This window comes from Apodemus sylvaticus, chromosome 6, assembly GCF_947179515.1.
Source record: "Apodemus sylvaticus chromosome 6, mApoSyl1.1, whole genome shotgun sequence".
Lineage (NCBI taxonomy): Eukaryota > Metazoa > Chordata > Mammalia > Rodentia > Muridae > Apodemus > Apodemus sylvaticus.
Genome location: NC_067477.1, coordinates 36,312,766 through 36,338,116, shown reverse-complemented (window position 1 = coordinate 36,338,116; position 25,351 = coordinate 36,312,766). Strand labels below are relative to the sequence as shown.

Below are 25,351 nucleotides of genomic sequence, written 5' to 3'. Positions count from 1 at the left end.
CTCTTTAGAAAGCCTTCGAGACCATTTGAACTGAAATCCCAACACCTGATGAGGAACAGTGCCAAACCTGGGACTCAGCCATGGTTTCAAATTGAAATCACCTGGGGAGGAATTAAACTACAGTCTCTGGGCTCTGCCCTGTGGGAGGGGTAGCCACTGTGCTTCAAGGCTGCCCAGTCGTGATGAGAGGCATCTCCAAGGTTCAGGGTTCTTGCTGACCTACTCTGCAGGCCTCTGATAGGAGCCACAGAGTGCACCAGGTAATGGTACTGAATTGTCAACTTGGAGAAAGGAGGTAAAAAGGTTTTCCTCCATGTATCCATCCCCTCTTGCTCACTCCACAAAATCTAATCTTTTCAATGTTGTGTCAAATTCAGTCCCCTTTCCCCTCATTTGTGCATTGGAGTTTAACTAGGTGATTAACTTAGCCAGCATTAATCAAGGACCTGTGTAGCAATGGTATTCTGATACCCTTTGTAGGCCACCTATTTTATACTAAAAAAGCCATCCCCGTGCCTGAAACACACTTGTCCTTCCTTTGCCTCCAGCCCTTGAGTTAGTAACTAGAAATAGTTTGGTGAGGGTGTTGCCTCTAGCAGTTTGATCCATTTAAAACAAGAGTACCCAAGAGAAGGCTGAGGTCTGCAGGCATTTCCTGCCGCGTGGGCTCCTCAAGCCGCTCACGGATTGCCCTAACTCCTTAACACACCTCCTCTTTTGTCCTTCACAAGCTCAAGTTTAGTTATCAGGAACCCAGAAAACTTAGTTACTGCTTTTTCACTTTGGAGAGTGAATCAGACTGTGGATTTGAATGGAGACAATCCCCTGCGCTCTCTCAGTCACATCTGCATCACTCTCAGCCTTCATTTACCCAACACACTTTTCTCAGTACCTGCTGTGTCAGCATGGCTCGGCCACAGTGCTCTCTGGAGCGTGAGTGGAGGGAAGAGGAAGGCTTGGGGGTGGGCAGGCAGGGGAACTCTGGTGGGAAGGCAGAAAACAAACTGGGCCTCTCCTGCCCTGCCCAGAAAAGAGTCAACTCCTACAGAGTAGTCCCTGCATCCAGCCTACAGAACTCTCACCCTGGACCTCATTTTACTGATGGTGAACTCTTTCAGCAAGTTACTTAATCTCTTGGTCTTGGTTTCCTCCTTTGTAATAATGGAGAAGTAACCACTTACTTTCATGCATAAGTAGATAAACAGGATCTAAAGGACCGTAGTTATCCTTTGATGATTGTTTGAGACACTGTCTGCAGCTCTGAGGAGCTCACAGCTAACCATTTGAAAGCAAATGTTAAGTCTGACAATATGTTCCCTGTGGACTCTCCAACATGTGCCTGGGAGCCCTGGGCAGTGCTAAGGAAGAGCCAGACTTGGGTGACAGGGCTGGGATTTGGAAGGTACAGCTTGCTCTGAACTCACTGATGGCAGGGGGACCCTGCAGACTTCAAGATGAAATTGCAGCTCTTTGGGCAAATTCTGCTTTGCTGAATTTTTGTGGTTTCTTCTTTGTGACAGGCAGCAGTGTGGGAAAACCGGAAACAGCTCAGCATCAAAAATGCACAAAAGGGGGAAACCAAAGATTTCTTCAGAATTTAAGAAATACAATCCAAGTATCAGGAGGCATGCTGTGAGGCATTGTTCCAGCAAATAGCTTCCAATTTGCCTTTAAAACTGGATTAGTCTGTGGGGATACGCTAGCACTAATGGAGACATAGCATCTCTCACTTGTAAAAGGTCCAGTGTTATGGAGGCCTCAGAGATTATTCATTATCATCATCATCATCATTATTATTATTAAATTCTATGATGAGAGAAAGAGAGAGGAAGAGGAGAGGGAAATGTCCCACATACATACAGCATGTATATGCAGGTCAGAGAACAACTCCAGGGAGCCAGTGCTCTCCTGCTTCTGTGGGTCCTGGAGCCCGACCCAGACCATCAGGCTTGCACAGCAAGTGTTTTTATGAGTTGAACCTCTGATGACTTAAAAGAAAATAGTGTACCTTTTTTTTTCTGAACTCAATAAATGACATTAAATTTTAGACTCACCCAAAATGATTATAGGGAGAGCCCAAACAGTCTGGAGGTGCCCGCTAGCTTGCTTATTGCTGGCATGGTTCCTTTATGTAGGCTTATGTCATTCTGCATGTGAAGACTACAGTTGTGAAACTGTAGACTACGACTGTGAAACAGGGCCAGATGCAGCCCTGTGAACTAAACTTTATATCTAATCTGGATCAGTGCAGTTATTTTCAATCCACAGAGTCTCTCATGACTTCTAAAATCAAACTCTTGGGCATCACTTGGTCGGTTCCTGCTCTTGTAGAGCAGTTCTAGCTCCTAACCAACCTAACAGCTTCCTCACATCTCTTTGATTCAGTTTCCTACTTTAAAACAGGAATAATGACAGGAGGCTAAAGGGATCATTAAGAGAAGTGAATTCAGAAGCGTTGAGCACAGAGCAGTGCGCACTACAGTAGTACATCATAGTGCACGCTAAATAAAGACTGTGTTACTATGGCTGATGATAAGAAGACAGTACAGAAATTTTGTATAATTTTTTTACTGTCTTCCTGCAAGCTGTATTGCTTCATTTCTTGGTGTAGCCTTCCTTTTGGCTCAGCACAGGTTAACCACGAGCCATCCGTTCAGAGTGGTGGGACTGAGTCATGCTCAAGAATGCCACTGTTGCCCCAAGAGACACAACTAATGAGAAGTTGTAATGAGCATTTCACATGCCAAGCCCTGTGCTTTTGGGTTGAACTTCAAGGTTCTCCAAGCACGGAGGCTGGCATGGGACAGAGAGAAGCACTTTCCAAGATCATCATCAAAGTTTCCACATCCTAGCGATGGAGTGTAGAGAACAATAGAACATAAAAAGATGGAATGTCATTGGATTTGGGGGCAAAGGGATTTGAAAATCAAAACTTTGGGGTCCTGTTTCATGATAATAATATTCAAGTCACTTTCCCATCTGTAAAACAAAAACCACTGTCCCTCCTGAATAATTAGCCAAAATAACTTGTTTTCTTTGATACAGTTAAAAGCTTCTTTATGAGCGCATTTGTGTTCTAGTCTTGCTTCACATCTGTTTTTCTGCCCCCCCCTCAACAGTTCTTGTTATCATTCACAGATCCATAAGCCCCCCACTCTACTCAGGTTTAACTCTCTGCTCTGTGGAGAGAGTGGACATTTCTTCCTTTCTCCCTTCCCGCTTGCTTGCTTCTGTTTACATAGGGACAGTCACCTTTCATAATTACCTCTGAAGCTTGAAACACTTTATAACTTAGTGTCCATCTCACCTCACCTTTCAAAGGCACTTGTAGCATTTCTTTTAAGAAATAACTGAAGTAAAAGGGATGGGGGTTGTGAACAACCAAGTCATCTGAAGTGTTTCTTCCTTGTGACCCTTGTCAGAGCCAGAATCACACATATCCCCAGGAAATACAGAGAAAGAAAACCAAGATTAAAGTTTGCCAGGCAAACTGACAGGCGCTTGATGGGTGTGAATGAACCAGATCAAAGTGCTTGTAAATTGGGAAAGTTGTCCTAAGAAAGCAGTGGGCCAAGGTGGCCATGTTGGCTCAGTGGTAGAATGTATACTTGGCAGGGGTGTGGCCCGAGGGTCCTAGAGGAGAGAAAAGGAGGGGGGAGGACAGGAATAGACAAGGGGTGGAAGAGAAGGACGAAGACAGAGTCTGAACAACAGTACTGAAGTCACTTGGCCTCAGGTGACCTTAATGGGGATTTTACACTACTCTATTGTGCCAGCACCTAGAACAGTAGTGTTTGTTAAAGACTTTGGGTTTAGGAACAGATAGTATCAAGAGCTAAGCAGCCTGATCAAACCAGATATCAGCAAGGTGACCTGAGCATTTGCTGAGGTCGCAGTGTGATGAAACATGCTGAGATAAACGTCGGAATAAATAAGGAAAACAGGTCTCCACTCAGGCACAGGGATGCGAGCTAATCACTTTTTTTTTTTTATGTGAGCCACTGCAGCAGGAAGATTCTAGAGACCAGCGCTCGAAGGTGAACTAGCCAGTGCTGAGTTGTAGGTTAACTACCGGCTGTTGATCTGTCAGTCTCTCATTATGTGGTTTGAAGAAACATCCATCCTTTTGTGGAGAGTTCTCAATGTACTTCTGAAAGTATAAAATGTTGATGCTAGAAGGTAAAGGAGTGGGGTGAGTGTGCACTGCAAAGCCAGGCTGGTGCACAGGCGACGAGCCGGAGCTGGTGTTCCTGGCACCCGCAGTCCTAACCACAGGCTTCCCAGTACACCACTGACTGCAGAAGCCCCTGAGTCCTCTTAAATTGCATGTATACAGCAAATACAGATTAATCACCCTAAAACACCACTTTTGGAAAAAATCAAAGTAAGCTCCTAGACTTCAGCCCTCTCCTTTCCTTTCCATGCCAGTTTTACCACTTGAGTGACTGTCAGAGCACTCGAAAGGGTGAAGGATTAATGCCACCCTGAAGCATTCTTGCTAGGTGCTGCCTAGGAAGGCTGGGCTGAAGAACAACGTCGAAGGCTTTCACATGGCTTCCTGTGGGAAGTGGGTGGGAACGTGGGATGCCTTCCCCTACCCCCACCCGCACTCCAGGATGGAGCCTGGACGCAGGCAGAGAACAGCAGCCTGGAGGAGGGTGGATTAGGAGGGTGGATCCGCTCCTCTTCCCTTTGTGACCCTCACCCTTTGGGCCTGAGTGCTAACTTCAGGGGGATCCAGAAGCCTGAAGCTTTGTTGTGTGCAGTGACAACAGAGACACAGGGCCCAGCGGCTTCCTCAGCAAAAGTCACACTAGTTGTGTGGGGATGAAAGTCACAGAATGGTGGATCTTCTTTAATGATTCCTGCAGGGGTCATTGGATTGACAACGGTGCCTTTCCTCCTGGCCTGCTGTGAGTAACATGGCTTTACATCTCTTAAGATGAGCAAATACTGAAAGCTCCCTGGGTCTGAGGATGGAGTAAAAGGATTTATGGTGAAGGTCCAGAGGTTTTGCCAGCTTCTCAAATAAGCTCAAGGGTGCGAAAGAACAGCATTTTGGAAAGCACTTCAGTTGTCTTCTTAACAGACTTCAAAAGTGAAGTTGAAGTTAGCAGAGGCGTCACAGGAAGTGGAATCAGTAGCAAAGCTACCTGTGAAAAGCTGGCAGATTCAGTGAACTGAAGCACAGACACGGAGAGGAGGGAATTCCTAAAGCACAGACAGCTGTCAGAAAATGTTCATAGAAAGTGTTCTTATAAAGGTTTAAAAACAACTAGAAGAGAAATCCACCCTAGCACAATGCCTCCCAAAGAAAGAGTTGTCATTATTATAGGTGCATTAGATCTAAAACAAGAATACACAGGGCTTTAAGCAGTGGATTTAACAAATTAATAGAGAAATAGCTTTGTCCCCAATGGACTAGTTTTTAGGAATGGGACATTTTAGTTATGAAAAAGAAAATTATCACCTGATGGCTTTTGTAGTGAATTAACAAAAATGCCCAAATAATGTGGAAAATGTTAAGCATTATTTTAAGTAACTTGTATCAAAAGTCATATTGATGATTACACTGAAGATAAAAATTGTGCGTACCAAAAGTCATTATTTCAAATGTGGTCAGAGATGTACTTCAAGATAAACTTATAATCTACATCATTTTCTTTTTAAGGTACAGAAATTTTTTTTTAATAGAACCAAAATGTAGGTGTCTTGGCTTATCCTAGACACATGCGCCAGCCCTGCTGTGTGCGCCAAGGCCCCTTGAGTCAGATGCAGCCTTTCCCGTGTGGCTTTAATCTCTGTCTTTCTGCATCTTTACCTCATGTCCTGTCCTCAACTTATCAGCTAAATCTACCCTCCACCTGTATTTTATTTGTGTGTGTGTGTGTGTGTGTGTGTGTGTGTGTGTGTGTGTCTGTGTCTGTGTCTGTGTCTATGTGTCTGTGTGTGACAGAGAGACAGAGAGAGGGGGGGGAGGGAGAAACGCATGAGTGTGTGCATACCCATTTGTGGGGCTCAAAGGGCACATGGGAGTGACTTGTCCCTTGCACTTGCTGAGGCAACACCTGCCATGTGTCTTTGTGTATGCTCATCGAAACCAGAAGACAGTGTTGGATCCCTGGAGCTGAAGTTGCAGATGGTTGTGAGACACCCAACATGAGTGCTGGGAACTAACTTCAAATCCTCAATAAAAACAGTGCATGTTCATAATGACTAGCCCATTTCTCTAGCTCTATCTATTATTATTTTAATACTAATTATGAGCCCCTAAATTGATTTTCCAAGTCACATATGAGTCACAACTAAGCCTCTTTAAAAATAATTTTAATATTTATGCATAAATGACTGCTCCTAACAGAATATACAGTTTTAAAAAAAAAAAAGATTTATTTTATTTTATGTATATGAGTACACTGTCACTTTCTTCAGACACACCAGAAGAGGGCATCGGATCCCATTACAGATGGTTGTGAGCCACCATGTGGTTGCTGGGAATTAAACTCTGAACCTCTGAGTCATCCGTCCAGCCCCAGAAAATAACATTTAAAGGTAAATTTGTATATTCACAAAAGTTCAGCACATACACAGTTGTCAAACAGTTTCAATTCTTTATCCATAATGAACTTGTTGGAAAGATAGCTTTTGCATTTTATTTATTTATTTATTTATTTATTTATTTTTATTTATTTATTTATTGTTTTGGTTTTTTTGGATTTAATGTTTTTGAGACAGGGTTTCTCTGTGTAGCCCTGGCTGTCCTGGAACTCAGTCTGTAGACCAGGCTGGCCTCAAACTCAGAAATCCGCCTGCCTCTGCCTCTCAGAGTGCTGGGATTACAGGCGTGCACCACCACCGTCCGGCAGCTTTTGCATTTTTTAAAGCCTGCTGCATTCTATGCTGCATTACCTTTTACCAAGAAACTCATTTCACAGCCACAGAGGTCCAGCAGGAACCAGAAAGGCTAGCGGCCCTGCCATCCAGCTTAGACCAGCTTTATTATACAGTTCACAGATCACCTGCCTGGGGATAGTACCACCTACAGTGAGTTGGCTCTTCTAAATTAATTAACAGTCATGCACAGGCGCACGCACACACACACACACCAATCTAATCTAGGCAAATCCCCCTTTCAAATGATTCTAGGTTGCATCATGTTGATAGCTAACCAGGGTAACTTCATCCCTATGTTCTTAGGTAAATATCCCTGAAATAGATTTCCTCCTAGGAAAGTAGCAAAGAATCATTTCAGGGCCAAGTGCAAAAGAACATGCCCAGCCCTGACTAGCCCTGTTTCAGAGTGAGTTGCTCAGAAGTTGTGATGTGTTTTCCCAAGGAAATGATGTTAGCACAACAAAAACATGCCTACCCATAGTATGCCAAAGCAGTCGTAACAGACCTGAACCATTTTGGATACTAGTGTTTCCATGGAAAATTTCACTCAACACTCTGCACCCCCTCCAAATTGCTGTGGACACATTTCCCCATTAAAGAAGAGTAGGGGCCCTGTGGAAAAAACTGGAGAATCATAAGCTCTGACTCCAAGCCTGAAGTGCTTGATGGTGAAGGGAGGATGGGAGAGTGAGTGGAATTGGACACGGGCCTGGAGACCGTGGAAGAACAGAATCCAGCTTGTTACAGGGGACAGTGAGAAGGCACATCCAGACAGGCAAAAAAAGGGGGGGGGGGGTTTAAGAGATTTGGGGGACCCAGAACTCCCTGAGCCTCAGCCCCCAGGGTCTCCTCTCTTGTCCGGTAGCTCACTACCTGTCCCTTGGATGGACCCGGTGAGGGAGCCCTCTCTGCCACCCTTCTCACTGTCACACAGGCTGCTTTAATAAACTGACTGCATCCCATGCTTCTCTGACTCCACTCAGCCTCCAGTGAACACAGCAGCTGTAATGTGTTCTCTGTGTGCTTCCACCGAGGAAAGGGCGTGCTCAGCCCCCCAGGACTTAGTTTTCACCTAGACTAAATAGTCACCCTGTCCTTATTGGTCCCCATAGGTCCTCAGGACAGTGTCAGCCTGCTCCTGGCTCAGAGTCATTGATCAAATCTATTTCTTCATAAAGATGTCTTCCTCCTCCCAACTCTGGCCCAGCACCTATTTCTCAGAATGTTATGACTCAACAAAAATAGGATTTCCTCAGAAGGCCACCCTTGACCTTGTTCTTCACCAGGGAACTCAGGCTCCCTGCCCCCTTCTACTCTGTCCTGCTGTGCCGCTTTGCACCCAGTACACACCCGCATCTTCCACGTTTGCCTTAAAGTTCACTCAGCCCCGTCATGAAGTACAGGGCCTGCTTAGTGGTTGTGTGAACCAGTGAGGAGGAGAGCCACGCTGGGGGAGGGGTTCCAAACCCTGGCTTGAATAAATGCTCAACAGTATCAAACTAAAGGCATGAGCAAACAACAACTGTAATCTCCCAGCTAGAACTTTTATATACCAACTAAAATCAAGGTACACGGCCCCAGCAAGTCCATGTGCTCATAGGCCTAGTGGGTCAGATTTCCTCCAACAATACTGGTTAAATATCTGATATAAGCAAAATGCATCAGGTTAGCAATCTCTATCTTCATAGAGCTTAGTTCTAGTCAAGATGACAAGTAGGGTGTATCCATCTACATAAACTGATAATTATAACTTTGAAACTTATAATTTTGATGAGTGAGGCAAAAAAAATGACAGCTGTAAGAAGGAGTGTGACGTGATCTGTAGCCCTCCTGGCGGAATGGGCTTTCCGAGGCCTGCTGGGAAACTTGTGCTCAAGGAACTGAGGGGCGGCATCACATCGCCTGTGTGCTGCAGAGTAAATACTCGGTAATGCTACCTGGTAGAGAGCTCAGTGCAGGACAGTCAGCAGATGTTCAGGGCAGGAAAGTGTGATGGTGACCAAATCTGTCCCTCCTCCCTTGCCAGCGAAGAGCCATAAGAGCCATTGCTCTTCATGAAGTGTAAGCTTTAAAAGCTTGCTGTAGCTGCGTCAGAACCAGGACCTGAGTAACCACTCGCCGAGCAGTGAGCCACTGTGGGGGGACAAGAACCATGAAGTCAGGACAGACAAAATGCCAGTTCTAAAATATATACTGTTCTAGGAGACGGATGTCTACTGGTGAAGTAAGTATCTATCTGAAGGAATATGGCATTCTAACAAAGACAGGCTAAAGCAAGGGAGCGTGTTCTATGAGAAGAAACACCAAGACCAAGAGAGAAGGGCACTGGAGGTCTGTCCTTGACCCCGCCTTTCTGTCAGCACCTCTGTCTGCACAACTCACCAGGCTCCTTTGTGTTTCAGAGGGTCCTCTGCAGAAGGGCAGCTCAACGGACTCCAGAGCAGCCTTAACCCTGCAGCCTTCATGCCGATCACAAACTCCACAGGTCAGTGGGTAGCAGATCTTCAGGGGCAGGCGGGTGGGGGCAGCAAGGAAGGTGGCATCTGGCTGTTCTCACCTTTGCCCCTGTTAAGAACTTCAGCTCAAAGAACAAATGTCCAGGCCTGGAAAGCATTGGTAGATAGATATTTTGAGTGTATTTTTTCTTTTTCTTTCTTTCTTTCTTTTTTTTTTTTTTTTTTTTTTTTTTTTTTTTTGAACAGATGGGGGAACTATAACATCCTTGTCTGGCAGAACATTCTCAAAGTTGTTGAGTACGCACTCCTGTGTTTGGGTTCACTGTTGGTATAATATTTCTGAATGGTGGGTCTCCCACTCTCACAGCTTCATGAGATCCTTCTCCTCCCTCTCTTCTGTGAGGAAGCTAAGACTCAGCACATTAGTTGTACATGCATCCAGAGTTAGATGTCTGGAGTCTTTCATGTAAGTCTTGTATTGATGCTAAAGGTTGGGTGGCAGGGCCTAGAGCCTCTCATTCTAGGTGCGTACACGCAAGTGATGTTTCAGTAAGCTAGGGACTCTCTTTTGCTTGATAATTTTTAAACACATGGAGCAGAAGACTGAAAGACAGTAACTTTAACTCAAGTCAGCAAACATTGACTACTGAGTCAATGCAGGACAAATCACTTGGCCTCTGAGTCCCACATAGCTCAAGGCAGACAAAATCATCTCCATTCTGTTTGGGGAGCTGAGAGACTTAAGGGGAGTGGCTATAGGGGAGTCTGGTTGATTCCGTACTGGGGTAAGAGCAGACAACATTGGCAGTGCTGTGTGTCAGGCTGTGTGTTGAGTGCTTTGCAGTCACCTCGCTGTCAAACTGTACAAAGAGAACTGAGAGCCCCTGTCTTAGTATCATATTGTGAAGCACTTCTAAAGTGTCATGACCACATGGCCACTAAACTCAGAGTTAGTTTTACACCTGAGGAGTGAATCCAGAGGCTTTCAGTGGTAAGACTGCTTCCTAGAGAAAGAAACAGTGAAGCCAAGACTTGAAGATAGATAGCCTGCCAGGAGCAGGGCCGTCTGGGGTGGAAGGAGTACCAGGAATATTTGCTTTTTCTGCAAACCCCATTTGTCAGTATGGCTGAGCATGAGTAAGAGATGTAGAGAGAAAACCAGTAAAGTGTTGGGGCCAATCATGAGCTGTGGGGGAAGCCTGTCATCATCCTGACAGTGACAGCAGATCCCCTGAGAACCAGGGCTTCCGCGAGTCTCACTGCTTTACTTGAGAGTTAACCGAGGCAGTATAAAGGAGACTCCTGCTGCATCCAGCTTATTGGGCCATCTTAGCATTGTTAGCAAGAAGAGCATTAAAAAGGAGTTCTTCACAGTATCAGAGCCTGAATTCAGAAGATATTCGATGGCTCTTTACTCATGACCCCCCCCCCCATGAATGCTAGAGCATCCATGTGTTTGCTGTTTCATGAGGGGGTTGAACCATGCCTCACATGTGCTAGGTGCTCTGCCACTGCGAGCACTCCCAAGCTCTTTAGAACATGGCAGCTGTTTCTAAGGAAGTAAAACTTATACCCAGAACTGTGGTGGAGAGAGGTGGTGACTGAGAATCGTGAGCAGGCTTGACGTCGCTCTGGGTCACAGCTCTTAGCACTCCCTTGCTCTCCACATGACTTAAGCCAGAGATGCGTGCAAGGCCTGGGAACCCCAACTGCCTCCTGTGCATGTCTCACTGAGCCGTGTGGAGTTGAGCTCTGCTGTCTGGCTGGGGGAGTTAGAACTGTGAAGGATCAACTGGGACAGGATTGCAGCCACTTGATGGCCCTTGGTGACATTATTTAGATCTGGTCAATGCCCTACTGTGTTTGGTGTCAGCATAAACCACAGCTCAAGCAGTTGTCTTCTCCAGCAATCATTTCCCTGCTTCTACCTTAGATAACAGCTTTGCCCTCCCAGAAGACACACAGGGCTTGTGTCACCCTCAGCCTCCAGCTCTACCTGTTGTTGGCTTGTTGTCTGTGACTTTCCTGGTATTGATGCTAAAGAGATGCTGAAGTGCAGAACTAGTCAGAGCTGGCACTAAGTCCCAGCACACGTGGCATTGGCAGCTGCTAGTGAGTAACTGCCCGGCATGGCAGTCCGTCAGCCGTGCAGCTTGTGATTTCTGCAGCAGTTGGATGTAAACGCTGTTCTAATGTTTCAGAAGGATGTTCTGTGTGAGGGAGATAGGCTACTTAAGCTCAGAAGAAGGGGGGTTAGGGAAGGAAAGAGGACAACCGAGAGAACACAATGCCATATTACTCTCCTCAGCTGTCTTCCAAATACCTTTAGCCCATCTTGTACAGTAACAGGTCCATAAATATAGCTCAGGACTGTTTCCTGGCCCTTAACCCTTCTCTTTTATCTGGCTAACCCTACTTTAAGCTCTGTGACTTTGCAGGTAGCAAGGTAGCGGCTACACTCCGTGAGTTGTAAAACAGCTGAGCCCTTTACTGCTGATGGTGGGCTAACTGCATTCTTCCTCATCAGCACAGTAGGTGAGATAGCAGTTCTGCTGCAGAGGGCCAGGAAGGAATGCTACCAGAGTGCTGTCTTCCTTGACTTCCCTACCTCTGGCCTTATATCCAAGTTTGCAATGAAAGGAAGGGAAAGAGTCAGCAGGATTGGAAACCTGAGAAGGAGGCTGGAGTGAGGGCCCTTGGCCAGAAGCCAAACTCATTGGCTGCCTTCTTTATAACCGTGGTGCTCCTTCCTGAGCTCTGAAGTGCACATGGTGAACTAAAACAGCAAAGAAGGCAAGCTGAGGTCAGCTACCATTACTGTAGGACTCTGCAGCCACACCCTCCGTCCTCAGTCCTCTGCCCTTTCCTTTTGAAAAGCATGCTATCCTGGAACACAACCTTTTCTTGTCCCACACCCTTACTCTTAAGTTCTGTGTGGTCTGTAGTTACAGATGGCGCATTGCTATCTCGAAAATCAATGACTGATGTCATTCACAGGAAGAAAGAAGCCATGTCCTGTTGGGTGCTTGTGTCTCCAGCCCTAGTGAGTGCGCAGCAGCTCCAGGCTTTCCTTGGGGATAGCGCAAAAGCACCCCAGGGTGACTGTGCCACCCACACCCCTGTGTCTTAAGACTAGAGAATCAAACTTGCTTTTATATAAAGTAAATCCAACAGGGCTTATACCTCAGGGCCAAGAAGTCACTTTAGCTTCCATATGACTTATTTGTCTGGAATGACCTGTTTTCATTATTGGATTATTATTTTCATCATACATTATGTAGTTGCTGGCACTCTTTGGTGGTCTGAGCGTAAGAAGTTAAGAATAAAATAAGCAGTGTTCCTGGGGCAGCAGCCCTAGTGTCCGATGCTCTCTTTTCTTCTTTTCCGTCCCATTTCCCCCTTGTCTGGGGCTTTGCCTTCTACTCCCATTATTAAAACTTTCTAAGCAATTCCTCTCCAAAGGGGGTAAGATTTGAGGTGCTTGGCCCCTAGGAAGCAGAAAAGAGACAGTGGAGTTGGTGTTAGTAGCAGGCTGAGTGACCACATCTGAAAACAATGATCCCTGTAACCCCGTGTGGAAGTTTACCTCTTATCCTTTGGGCCAAGATCAAATACAATGTTAAGTGGGGTTTTTTTCTTCATTTTTTCAGGATCTTTGGAAGCTCCCCAAGTTATTTTCGCAAGATCCAAACCCTTACCCACACAGTCTGGAGCCCTTGCTACAGTTATAGGACAGAGAAAATCAAAGTCGGTGAAGTCAGGGACAATTTAAGGTAATAGTAAGATAAGAGCATGGTTTTGTCCTTATCACCTTCTGAAGGGGCTTAGCTATGAAAGAAAGCAGAGCAGTGCAGGGTCCGGGCCTCACTCAGTGGCACAGCACATGCGTAGCACACACGAAGCCCTGTGTCAGATCCCCAGACCAACAAAGAAAAAAAGGCAGTCAAGCAGGGAATTTATAAAGCACAGGAAAGGACTACTTCAAACCTGGGTCAAAGTTGGGCTATGCCTAGCTAGCTTCTGTACTATACTGGCCTCCCAGAAGGTGGCGCTGTGTCAGTAAGAACATCCTCTGCTGTTATTAGAGACTTTTCTTTAAACATACTGAGTCTCTGGAGCAATTCAGAACATAAAGCCAGGGTTCACAGGTAAGTATAACAGGGTGTGTGGGAAAAGGAGATGCTGTTAAGATCCAGTTGTCTCAAAGGAGACTGGCTATTTATTTTCAGGACAGACTTACAGACTAGGGGTAGGACTTCGAGTTACTATGGTAGAAAGGGAACAAAAATATTTTGGAAAGACTTTGGTGACGTTGGTAATTTGGTGACCTTGAGAGCACAATTGTTATAAGGTTTTACTTGTTACAAGGTTTTAATCAGCACACAGCTGTTAATTGGCCACAAAGCAAGCTATGCCCCACCCTCCAACACCTGTGGTAGCCCATGCAATTTAGGGATTGCTAGACTTGGTCTGGTGAAACTGTCCCCACTTCACTAATGTTGTTCTGAGTGTTATGTTCCAGCTATAGCCTTCAAAACTTAGCAGAAATGTCTCCGAAACCTCAAGACTGTAATTATGCCTTTCTCCTTCGCTCAGTCCCACATAGTCAGCATTAATGGCGCACCACCTATGAGCATAATGTTCTTCTTACCTCTGGGGGAATATTTATAAACTTCTTTGAGAAGCATTATTCATTCAAATACCCCAGGAGAGCAAAGGAGAAAGGAGAGTTATTTACCCACCCCAGGGTTCATTTACATTGGATCAGAAAGCTTCAAATATCTTTCCCCAGCCCATTTAAACTCTCTCCAGAAAGGAATGAGAGGAAAGACAGGAACACCAAATCCATGGCTTGGTCATCTACCAAGATGTACCAGAGAAGCCGAAAACACCCAGAATTCTGGTGCCACTCAGCCAATGGCATTTCACTCCTGACACAAAACGTGTTGTCCTGTGATGAACAACTTGTAAAGTATAGAGAACTAAGCAAAAAGGTCAAGATGTCCCTTAGTGTACTGGCATACAGAAGGGTGAATATGACAGCCCCCTCCAAACCAAACTGATGGCCTGCCAAGGAGTACTGGCGTCCCTCCGGTTCCAGGTCTGTAAGACTTGGACCTGCCATGGTGTATCGCTTTCCTCGAGCCTCTCTCCTGGGATCCCCTGCAGTCCTTTCCGAATCAGTCCTTGGCAATGTAAGGGTGTCAGCAACACATCCCAGAGAAAGCTCATCTCTTCACCTGAGATTCTGGAAAGCACAGTCCTGCTGAGCTTGAGCTTGCCATCCTCTGGGGACAGCTGTGGTAGGGACACAGCATGCCAAGGGTACAAAGCCCTGGGCCCAGAGCCAGGCATGGTCTCAGAACCAGCCCAATCCCCCCCAGCCCCACCCCAAGCAGTACAGCTATGAGAAAGCATTACCAAGCAGGCCCACCAGCCTGGTGTCTGCAGAAACTATCACTTTGGTTCATACCACCCTCTGCAGGGGACTGCCTTCCTAGAACAGAGAAGTAGTTTACATGGTGAGGAGGCCCGTTCCAGCAACAGTCTTGTGAACCAGTGGTGAGCAGAGATCTGTGCGACCACAGTTACTGACGAGCAGAACCATGGACTGCAGCACGGACGCCCAGATGCCTTACTTACGCAGGTTGGAGAGACAGACAGGATAGACCAAAGAAGATGGACTACAGTTGCAAAATACATTATATAATGCTGAGAAAATACCAGCAGGCCTCTTCAAGAAGTCTGTGCAGAGGGTATCAGGAACAGAAGCCCATCAAGACCGAGCCCCCAGGTTGCCCTAGGCAGTTATAATCAGGCAGACACATTGCTGTTATTTGTCTCCTCAGAGTCTATTTTTACCAATATAATATAAATATATGCAATATGCTGACTATTTTCTTTATTCTCAGTGTTTTGATGTTTGGGGTTCCTACAGATTAAGAAAGTGATCACCTCCATCAGTCCTGAACATAACCTCAGCTTGTCCCAGAGCATGCCTTTGTATGCAAACCAACCAGTCCTTGGTTCATATCCCCAAACTCTCTTTATCAAACTCCCACAGCAATCCAAACTGTTTCTCCTGCCCAGTTATTTCTAAACCAGGTCCCAAGCATCTAGTGAGTACCTCAGAGTACCAAAGCCCACTGGAAATTATTCAGAATAGATAAACCATGTCCTTGGTAAGCCTTCTCTTTGTCCAAGACACCAGCGAAGGTGTTTGCCTAGACTTTCCTCTCACCCGTCTGCACACTGATGAGCGGTGGTGGTGGTGGTGGTGGTGGTGGTTTTTCTGACCAGTGGTTGTGTTGTACACTGTTCCACCCCTCTCTAGGAACTGTACATATAGCCTGCTTCCTCCTCCCACGCTGCTCCCTCTTCCTCCTATAGCCACACTGAATTCTCCATACCATGGCCAACATGCACATTCAGTAAGAAGAATTTCATTAATTTGCAGCAGGAGGAATCAACAAAAATTATTCCTTGGGTTCCTGTCACCCAGCACTATGCCTGTGCTGCTGTATTAACACTCCATAATAGGTCTCATCACACAGTGGTACTTAAGCAGTGTACTTAACTAACCTGACCTGGCTGCCGTCACACCAAAGGATGCAGCCTCTACTAGCCAGCCGACTGGCCTGGCTGCCAGCCACTGGAGCTCCATGCAGCCCTGTTCCGAGGCTGCTTGTGTTGCAGTTAGTAATTCTCTCTACGTGAGGAAAGTCCACCTGAACGTCCTAGTTGGAAGTTAGAGAGGCCACCTGGCTTTCAGTGTAGGGAAGATGGGAGGTACATGTAAGAGCCCGCCCAGGGGGGATCACTTGCTTGAAAGAAAGCCAAGGAACTCAATTTCTGAAATGGATTAAGAAATAAGCTACTGAGAAAGATAACATCTGAAAGTTGATACTGTCTCTTGCAGTGCTGGCCAGATCCCAAGTGAAGAGTGATGCTTCTTCAACTGTTAACAATTACTACCTTGTTATAGAGACAAGGGAGTCGATGGCCTCAGTCTCGGGCTCTATTACTGAAGCACACACAGCTCCTGGAAAAAAAGTGTCTGGCCCCCTGTCTCATTAGACTTGTACCTACTGTTGCATTTTGTAGCAACGTTGTGTGGTCCTGTGTAACCTCCATTTGGTTTGGGTGGAAGAAGATCATTCTTGTATCCCTGAACTGGGCAAGTAACCAGTAAAACGTGGCCGTTCCCTGGGAGTCTGCAGATCACTCCCTGTTAGCAATCGGCCTCCAGTCGCACGGCCAGTGAACCCTCATATGTGGCTACCAGTCTTAGTGGGATGCTTGTTACAGCCTCTGCTTTACCAACCTTGTGTCCTTAGAACATAATTGTTCCTAAAAGTTCTACAGAAAGAAAGTGGCATGTTAAGCCATGCCTGCCTTTGGAAAAAGCAAGCTTTACTCATGCAATGTTTACAGTTGTGCTTACCTGGTCTGCAGAGTTGGAACTGGGTTCCAGGGAGTGTAGGTGTTTACCTGCAGGGCTCGGGGAAGGATGAAATAGATTGCCCTGTTGATGTGACTGGTGTTGATATTTATCCTTTAGTCTTTCAAATTTGGTTATAAAGAAAGGACTTAGGTTCCCTCCGGTCCTCAGGGTGAAAAGCATCACTAGTGAGACTGAAGCAATCATCACTTAGACTTGCGTTCCCACCTTCTGAGTGTGGGTATGCCAGTCAGGTGCATAGCAAGGGCTCTCTGATCTCAACCTGGTCCAGCTGATACCAGAGAGGAGCAGCTTAAATGGATAAGAGGTTCCTTTAGCTACATCAGTAAAACATAACCTATGAGCCCACCACAAAATAGAGATGGAAGTAGGAAAGCCAACTTTTCTCAGGTGATGAGAAAAATCAGCTGGTGATAATTCACTGTAATTCTTTTATTTATTAGTCTCTTATTAATTAAGAACAGGTTTGCTTTTTTTTATTTCTGTACTGAAATATTTGAGGGTTTTTTTGTCACCCTGCCCCACTTCCTACTCACTTGTAATTTGCCACGGAAATTCAGATAGATGACAAGCATAAATGTAGATATTTTAAATTTTGATACATTTGTTTTCATAATTGAACTCAAAGGTGTATTGGCTAATGAACTATTCATAGTTTTTAACCAAATATTATAATATGAAATTTTCAAAACTGCTGCTCTCAGAAGATTCTCCTCTGTTTTTTTTGTTTTATATCTGTTCATCCTTCTTTCTATTATGCATGTGTGCAAATAATTATTTCTTTATGCATAGGGTCAGAGTTGTCCACAGTAGATTTTTAGTCAAGAAGAGAGACTAGAGAAGTGGTTCAGTGGGTCAAGTGCTTTCCATGGCAGCATGAGGCCTGAATTTCAAAACCCAGAGCCCATGTAAAGCCAGGGCATAATAGTGCATGACTGTAATTACAGTGATTCTACAGCAAGGTGGGAAGTAGAAACAGGGAACTCTCTAGAGGCTGAGAGGGCTAGCATGCCTGGTGTGTGCATTAGCCCACAACAAAGAGAATCTGTTTCAAGTTAGTACAAGATGTAGTTCACACACACACAGATACACACACATCCTATACATTCACACAAAAGGAGAATAGCCCCCAATGTGCCTCTAAGAAGGGAAGTTACTGTATATAAACATGAAGATGGGACAGTCTTCTTAGGAACCAGGCTCGTGAAAATGAAAATGGCCATTTGTGAAAATGAAAAAGTGCAGCAGGGCCCTGTTAGCCTGTTCCTCTGACTGAGCATCTGTGGACTCCATACAGATCTCTGACCTCTCAGACCCTCTGCATGAGGGAGGATAAATCTGTGCACAGATACATAGCAATATGAAGGGCAAATGGGTATGAAATAAAGATTGAGAAGAGTCTTACTTCCAAAAACAGCTTTTTAAAAATTCCATATTATATCTGATTAAAAACTACAAATATTATTACCAAGTATAATTTGCAGAATATCAGCACTGGGGGACTCCTGGCCCACCTGGCATTGAGCACCATTTTGCATTCACTCTTAAAAAAAATACATGATGAGAAGTCTTCCTGTTCATCCATCAGCAGATGCTCACTGGTGGCAACAGACTTCACATGCCAGCCCACGCTAGTGTCACATGCGGTTGACAGTTGAAGATGCCAGTGTATACACAGCTGGCAGCTTCTTTCAGATGAGAATATAACTAAGCAGGTAAATATAAACTTCACCTCTAACATAAAGACTCAAAGCATACTGCAAAATATTAATAAAATAAAAGGCGTGAAATATGAAGGGGAAACCCAAGTCAAGACATGAGAAAACTCAACATTTCTTTTTTTTTTAATGAAAGGTCAGATAAACTGTAGTTGAGGTAAAACTTGGTCCTGAGTGCTGTGTCATCTAGAACAAAAAGGAAACATGATAGAACTCTGAGTGCTCATCACCTGGCAAGAGTACTCAGCTGCAGAGCCTGACCCCGCCTGAGGCTCTGGGGTTTGCTTCCCCAGCACTCCGCCCCCCCCCAAAAAAAAAATCTACAGGAGGGTGAAAACCAAGCTTTTTCCAGCATCTTATTCCAAAGTAACTATTGAGCGTGCTTTATGTAGAGCTCACTGAATGAAGTAATACTGCTCCTAGCCAGCTAGCCCAGAAATGTGTTTCATTTGGCAGCTTTCTGACATGATGTGCATGCAGGAAAAATATTATGGTGCATGTCAGTAAAGACGTCACCATGACAGGACAAAGCCAGTAGTGAGCCTTTGCAGTCCCGTAATCCATGGGAAGGACAAAGACTGCCAAGAGGACCGCATGGATCGCATGTGTCTTAGACCATCATAGATACAGCTTCACTCAGGGCTAGCTGTCCACTTATGTTGGGGCTCAGATAGCCGGCTCTCCTCCCTGTGTGAAGACAATGTACCACGTGGTTGGGAAGCAGGCGGCACAAGTGCTGGCTGCACTGGTCCAGCCTGTGTGCTCTGGTGCTCTATCTACACAAATAGGGTCTGCTGAATGGATGCCCTGTCCTCCTGGTGTGCTCGCTCCGCTCTCCTGTCTCTCCCTCCCTTCCTCCTTCCCTTCATCTCTCTCCATGTTTGGCCTGAGCAACTTCCCTCCTGCCCAACACTGTCCTCTTCCCAGCCGTGATCTGAGGTAGCAGCTGTCTCTGGCTCTGCTTGGGCAGAGCCCTGCTTGCTGCTCCCGCACTTGGCCTTCGTGCCTTCGTGCACTACCCGATGTCCTTCGGGGTCTCTAGAAGGGAGGAGTCCCAGCACAGCATCAGCACAGCAGAAGTCTGAGGGACCCTGCTGAGGGCATGCGTGGGTGGACGCTGTACTTCTTCCTTGGTTTATTTTGCTAATAATTGGATGTATGCGAACATTTGTAAACCCTTCCCATCCTGAGGGACCCTGAGGGCTTTCTCCAAGTAAGCCTTCTACGTAAAATTGCATTTCTCTGGTCAGTTTCCAGTCCCTTGAGATCCAATAGTTTATCATCAAGTTTAACAGTTCTCTATATTTTATCATCTCTTGTCTCTGCTTGGTTCTTGGTGTCTTCAGTAAGACCATAAGCTGAAGGTAGAATTTGAGTCCCAGTATCAGAGATTCAAGAGATCACCCCAAGCGCTTCAGTGCCTTCAAATATGAGATCTGAAATAAGTAATACACAACCACATACATAAATTTTCTTGTGGAAAATAATCCTATTTTTTGGTCTTAAAGTGAATTGAAAAATCTCACAAGACAAAATGTAATGGAAATTCATAAATAATACATTTTATCATTAAACAGTCTTCAAGATTAGATGTGCCATCTCTTGTAGCACTTTAGAACTATTTCATATAAAACTGATGGCTACTCTAGAGAATGACCTCTGACCTGTTCTCCTGACTTCATATGAACCTGCTGGTTTTGATGCTATGAGTACCTAAACTACAGGCCACAAACTCACCAAGGATCTTATGGTAGACAGTCAAAGCCACAGTGAAGCTCAGTCTATTTGAGATACATTATCCTTCAATGTGTTTTTTCCTTCTACACCCCTTAGATCCCTTTCAAGGTTTCATTACTTTACTGAGATGAGATTTTCTTCTGAACATGAAAGGGAGGTGTGTGTGTGTGTGTGTGTGTGTGTATACATGTACATATATATATATACACATATACATATATACAAACACAGATTGAACTTTCTGGCTGGGTAGTGGTGGTACACGCCTTTAATCCCAGCACTTGGGAGTCAGAAGCAGGCAGATTTCTGAATTTGAGGCCAGCCTGGTCTACAGAGTGAGTTCCAGGACAGCCAGGGCTATACAGAGAAACCCTGTCTTAGAAAAAATAAATAAATAAAAATTAAAAAAATAAAATTTGAACTTCATATGAATTTGTCAGGTGTCGCTCAGATTATACACTACATATGCTGGAGGCTGTAACTAGTGTTGAGTATGAAGTGAAATGTAGCAGCAGAAGCCAATCTGTTTCTGTTTGTAGTGGACTCCAGACAGAACCGACACTCTCGTGGCGTTTACCTTTTCACTTTTACTTAAATTCAGCCCCACGTGGCATTATTCTCATTATTACGGTCACTGTCAGGAACTGTGTCTACATTCTTGAAGAATTCAGAATACAGGATAGAAATGGCATGATTCTGAAGTTAGGCCAGACAGTATGGACTGACTCTGCTTCCTGGTTGTCGATTTAGTACATCCATTAACTTCTTTGAACCTCGGTTTTCTCCTCTATGTGATAAACATAAGAATATTCATCTTCAAGATAGATTAACCCAATTTAAAAATGGACAGAGAACCTGGATAGACATTTCTCCCAAGGAAAGACCTGTGAGAAGACTCCCCACTGCTCGCTGGGGAAGTGACTCTGCCCACTTCACACCAGTTAGGTTAGCTACCATTGCGTAAAAAAGTGCAGACTGCACACGCAGTCCAATGGTTGGCTGCTAGCATTTGCCTCTGTGTCTGTAAGGCTCTGGCAGGGCCCCTCAGGAGATAGCCATATCTGGCTCCTTTCCGCAAGCATTTCTTGGCATCCACAATAGTGTTGGGGTTTGGTGACTGTTTATAGGATGAATCCCCAGGTAGGGCAGTCTCTGGGTGGCCTTTCCTTCAATCTCTGCTCTACACTTTATCTCTATAATGGCTCCTGTGAGTATTTTGTTCCCTTTCTCAGAAAAACCGAAGCACCCACACTTTGGTCTTCCTTCTTCTTGAGCTTCCTGTGGCCTGTGAATTGTGTCTTGTTTATTCTGAGCTCTTAGGCCCACTTTAGAGGAGTTAAAGAAAGGACTGAAGGGGCTGAAGGGGTTTGCAACCTCATAGGAAGAACAGCAATATCAATCAACCAGCCCCCCCCACCCCCACCCAAGAGCTCCCAGGGACTAAACGGCCAACCAAGGAATATCCCTGGCTCCAGCTGCATTTGTAGCATAGGATGGCCTTGTCAGGCATCAATAGTATGAGAGGTCCTTGGTCCTATGAAGGCTCAATAGATGCCCAGTGTAGGGGAATCAAGGGGGGTATGTGGAAGTGAGTTGGGTGGAGGAACGTCCGCATAGAAGCACGGGGAGGGGACGGGTTTTCTGGGGGGGGGGAACGGGGAAAGGGAATAACATTTGAAATGTAAATAAAGAATATATTCAATTAAAAAAAAGCAACAAAAAACCAAGTGCAGCCTGTGGCCACCGAGGACTAGAGAAGAAGAGCGTGGGAAGTTAGTGTGTAGTGAACACAGGTTGGTTTCACAAAATGCTGTTGGGAGACTTATGAGGCTGAAGTATGATTTAGGTTGTCAGCATGGTAACAACTTACCATGCTCTGTGTAATCTGTTAAAGTTCCAAGGTGAGTGCAGACTGTGTGTTATGTGGGAATGCTACAGAAAAGTGAGTGTTTGCTACCTCATTTTTGTATCTGAGAAAAATGTGGGGGTGGGGGGGACATTAGATAGCTTGTGTAAGCCATGCTGACAGTGGTGAGGCTAAAATTCGGGTGCAGGCAGCTCAGGTCCAGAGGCTCTGGCTGAGCACTGGGCCCCTCAAGTGGCTTGGTTTTACCAGCGTCCGTTCCTGCAGACCTGCTGGTCAGTGTGGCCGGGCTCGCCCTGCATCTGGCTAACATCACAGAAGGCTAGCTCCCTCCAGGATTCCTGGCAGTATGCAAGCCTGTGGGTTGGGCCATCTTGCTATAGTCTACCTTTTAAAGGAATTTATGTGTATAAATATTTCATCATAGGAATCAGAAGAGGGCATTGCATCCCCTGGGCCTGGAGTTACAAATGCTTGTGAGTGCTCTGTGGGTGCTGGGAATTGAACCCTGGTCCTCCGCATGAGCAGCCAGTGCTCCTTAACCACTGAACCACATTTCATGATCTTTCTGTGCCCTTGGCCAGCACATGGCATTGGTGTCTCTGTTACCTGGAGGTTCCAGGTATACTTGAGAGTCTCCCTCTTACATCTTCCTGACAGAGTTAGAAGGGAGAAATGAGCCACAGGTGGAAAAGCCCAACTGTAGATGCTTGCTATCGAAATAATACCATTTTCTTGGTACATTAAAACAGTGATAATGCACATCATATTGAGTGCATTATCTGAGTTGTGTGCAGGTCGCTCTTGACTGTCCTTCCGCAGAGGAGTGGTTAGGCTATTGAACTCCGCAGACCGGCGGCACTCTGAGCTTATTTTGCCACCTTAGAAAGTTTGTTCATAAATGCCCTTAGGTTTGCTCACAGTGTGGCTGCAGTAAGAACTGAAAGAGCTTCTTAAGGACCCATGCTGCATTTGAAGAGCATTCTGTGTTTAAGTGGTCACTGAGATTCTCCAAAGAAAAAAGTAGGAGTGGAGCCTGGTGACTAATGATGACCCAAAGCAGACATTCACTCAGGAGTTCTGCAGCGGAATTGTAAGGAGTTAAAGTAATGAATACAGATGCTGTGCAATAGTAAGTGTGACGTGGGGTAAATTGGTGCGATAGAAATCAGTATCCAGACTTGGACAGATGCCTGATGCCGCTGACTGAGCCGGATGCCAGAGCTGTAAGGGGAGAAAGAATGGTCTCATCAACAAGTCACCCTACAACAATTCTGTCCACCTCCAGAAGAATAAAGTTGGCTCGTGCTGTATAGAAAAATACAAGTGTTAAAGATAAAATGCCTAGAATATATAGGAGTATGTTCTTTTGACTGGCCTAGCAGCTGCTTCCTTAAGACAGGCCCACAGAGCACAGGAAAGCATGCAGTTAGAGCAGACGCCATCCAAACGCCAGAAGACCCCATCAGGAAAGGTGCAGAGCCAAACGGGAGGCTGGGGCGATGAGCCAGGGTGTGGGCATTGCTGCTCAAGAGTGGACCTGAGTTCAAACTCAGCCCTGGTGAGGGGAGTGGGAGGAGACAGAAAGGTCACAGTCACGGGGCTGCTGCACACCAGGCCCTCTAGCTCCAGGTTCAGTGAGAGACCCTGTCTCAAGGGAACAAGGTAGAGAGTGAGAGAGCACAGTATCTCCTGTTCTCCTCTGGCCTCAGTGCATGCATGGGCCGCACCAAGTTGTGTGCATGCCAGGCCAACATATACCACCCCAAAGCACACGCAAAGAATGGTATAGAGTAGGAGAAAATAACTGCACATCATATATATGGCAAGAGACTTTATCCAGAATATATTCAGAATTCTTACAACTCAACAATAAAAGGACAGGCAATTTTTGAAGTGAACTGAGGTTCAAAGACATCCCTTTAAAGAACATATGCAAGTGGCCAATAACCACCTAGAAAAGATGTGTCATTAGGAGAATACAGACCAAAACCACTTCACACCCAGGAGGGTGGCTATAATCAGAGCTAGGTAATAACAAGTGTGGGTGAACACAGAGTGAAATTGGGGTCTTTACACACTGCTGATGAGACTGTAAAGTGGTATTGCTGCTTTGGAAAGAGTTAGCCATCCCCTAGAGTTAAATATGCAGTTACCAATTAACCCAGCCAGCCCATAAGTGATGGTGTATTTGAGTGCGTAGAAGCATGGTGGCATAAGAACTACTCAGAAGAACTGTTCTGTGAGTGCAACCTGATGTCTGCCAGAGGACAAACAGTACACACCAGCTATGGGGAAGAGTGAGATGCTGAGATACACACAGTCTGGGCATGCTTGTCACAATGTGCCATGTGTCACATTGACATTCTAGTGATGTCAAATGTCCAGGCTGAATGTGATGACCCCTGCCCTTTATCTTAACCCTCGAGGTCTACAGCAGAACAGATGATCCTATAGAGACTAAAAACACTAGTGGCTGCCCCAGGCTGGCTGGGGGAGGGAGAGTGGGGGTAACTTTCTGGAACAATGAGAACTTCCTAAGATTCAATTTTTGTGTGGTAGTCACACAACTCTGTGTAATAAAAACTCTTGGAGTATATATTCTCCATGATAGATTTGATTCAGCTGTGAAATATTGCCAGCGACGGCAACATAGACCAGTAAACCCCAGCAGAGAACCAGGGAATTGGTGGACATCCTTCACTGCCTTGAGTTAGAAATCATCTAGACAACCTGAGAGAGGCCTGTCAGAAAAAAAAGATGTGACCGTGACGTCTATCAAAATTTAACATTTTAAAAATTGACAACAGAGCAAACTGGGTGTGACTCACACCTATAATCTCAGCACTTGGGATATAAGACTGGAGGATTGCCATGAGTCTCAGACCAACCTGGGCTTTGTAGTGAATTCCAGGCCAGCCTGACCTACATTCCTTTAAAACAAAACAAAGGGCTTTGGTGTCAGCAGTAAAATTATTACTTCTTCCTCCTCTCCCTCCTCACCCCGTGTGTGTGTGTGTGTGTGTGTGTGTGTGTGTGTGTGTGTGTGTGTGCGCGCGCGTGCGCGCGAGCTATAACATAAGCTTATTTAGAGCTGGGGGGTTGGAGCTTAGAGGTTAAGAGCATGGACTGCTCTTCCAGAGGACAGTTTCAAACACCGACATCAGAGAGTCTATAACTCCAGCTCCTGGGGGATCTGATGTCTCTGGCCAACTTGGGC

The 25,351-nt window shown here is 45.5% G+C and overlaps 1 protein-coding gene across 12 annotated transcripts in view; it reads left to right on the top strand.

Moving 5' to 3' along the window:
- Window positions 1-25,351, top strand: part of Ttll5 (tubulin tyrosine ligase like 5) — a 221,247-nt gene that overhangs the window by 180,703 nt on the left and 15,193 nt on the right. For 8 of the 12 annotated variants that reach the window (XM_052185375.1, XM_052185370.1, XM_052185368.1 and 5 more), the window contains 2 exons: window positions 9,297-9,379; window positions 13,001-13,123. In XM_052185375.1, the coding sequence (XP_052041335.1) occupies window positions 9,297-9,379; window positions 13,001-13,122 (205 nt within the window). In that variant the 3' untranslated portion in view covers window position 13,123. Of the gene's footprint in view, window positions 1-9,296; window positions 9,380-13,000; window positions 13,124-14,835; window positions 15,256-25,351 lie in introns of those variants that run through there. The other 4 variants (XM_052185379.1, XM_052185373.1, XM_052185369.1 and 1 more) reach the window with 3 other exon arrangements.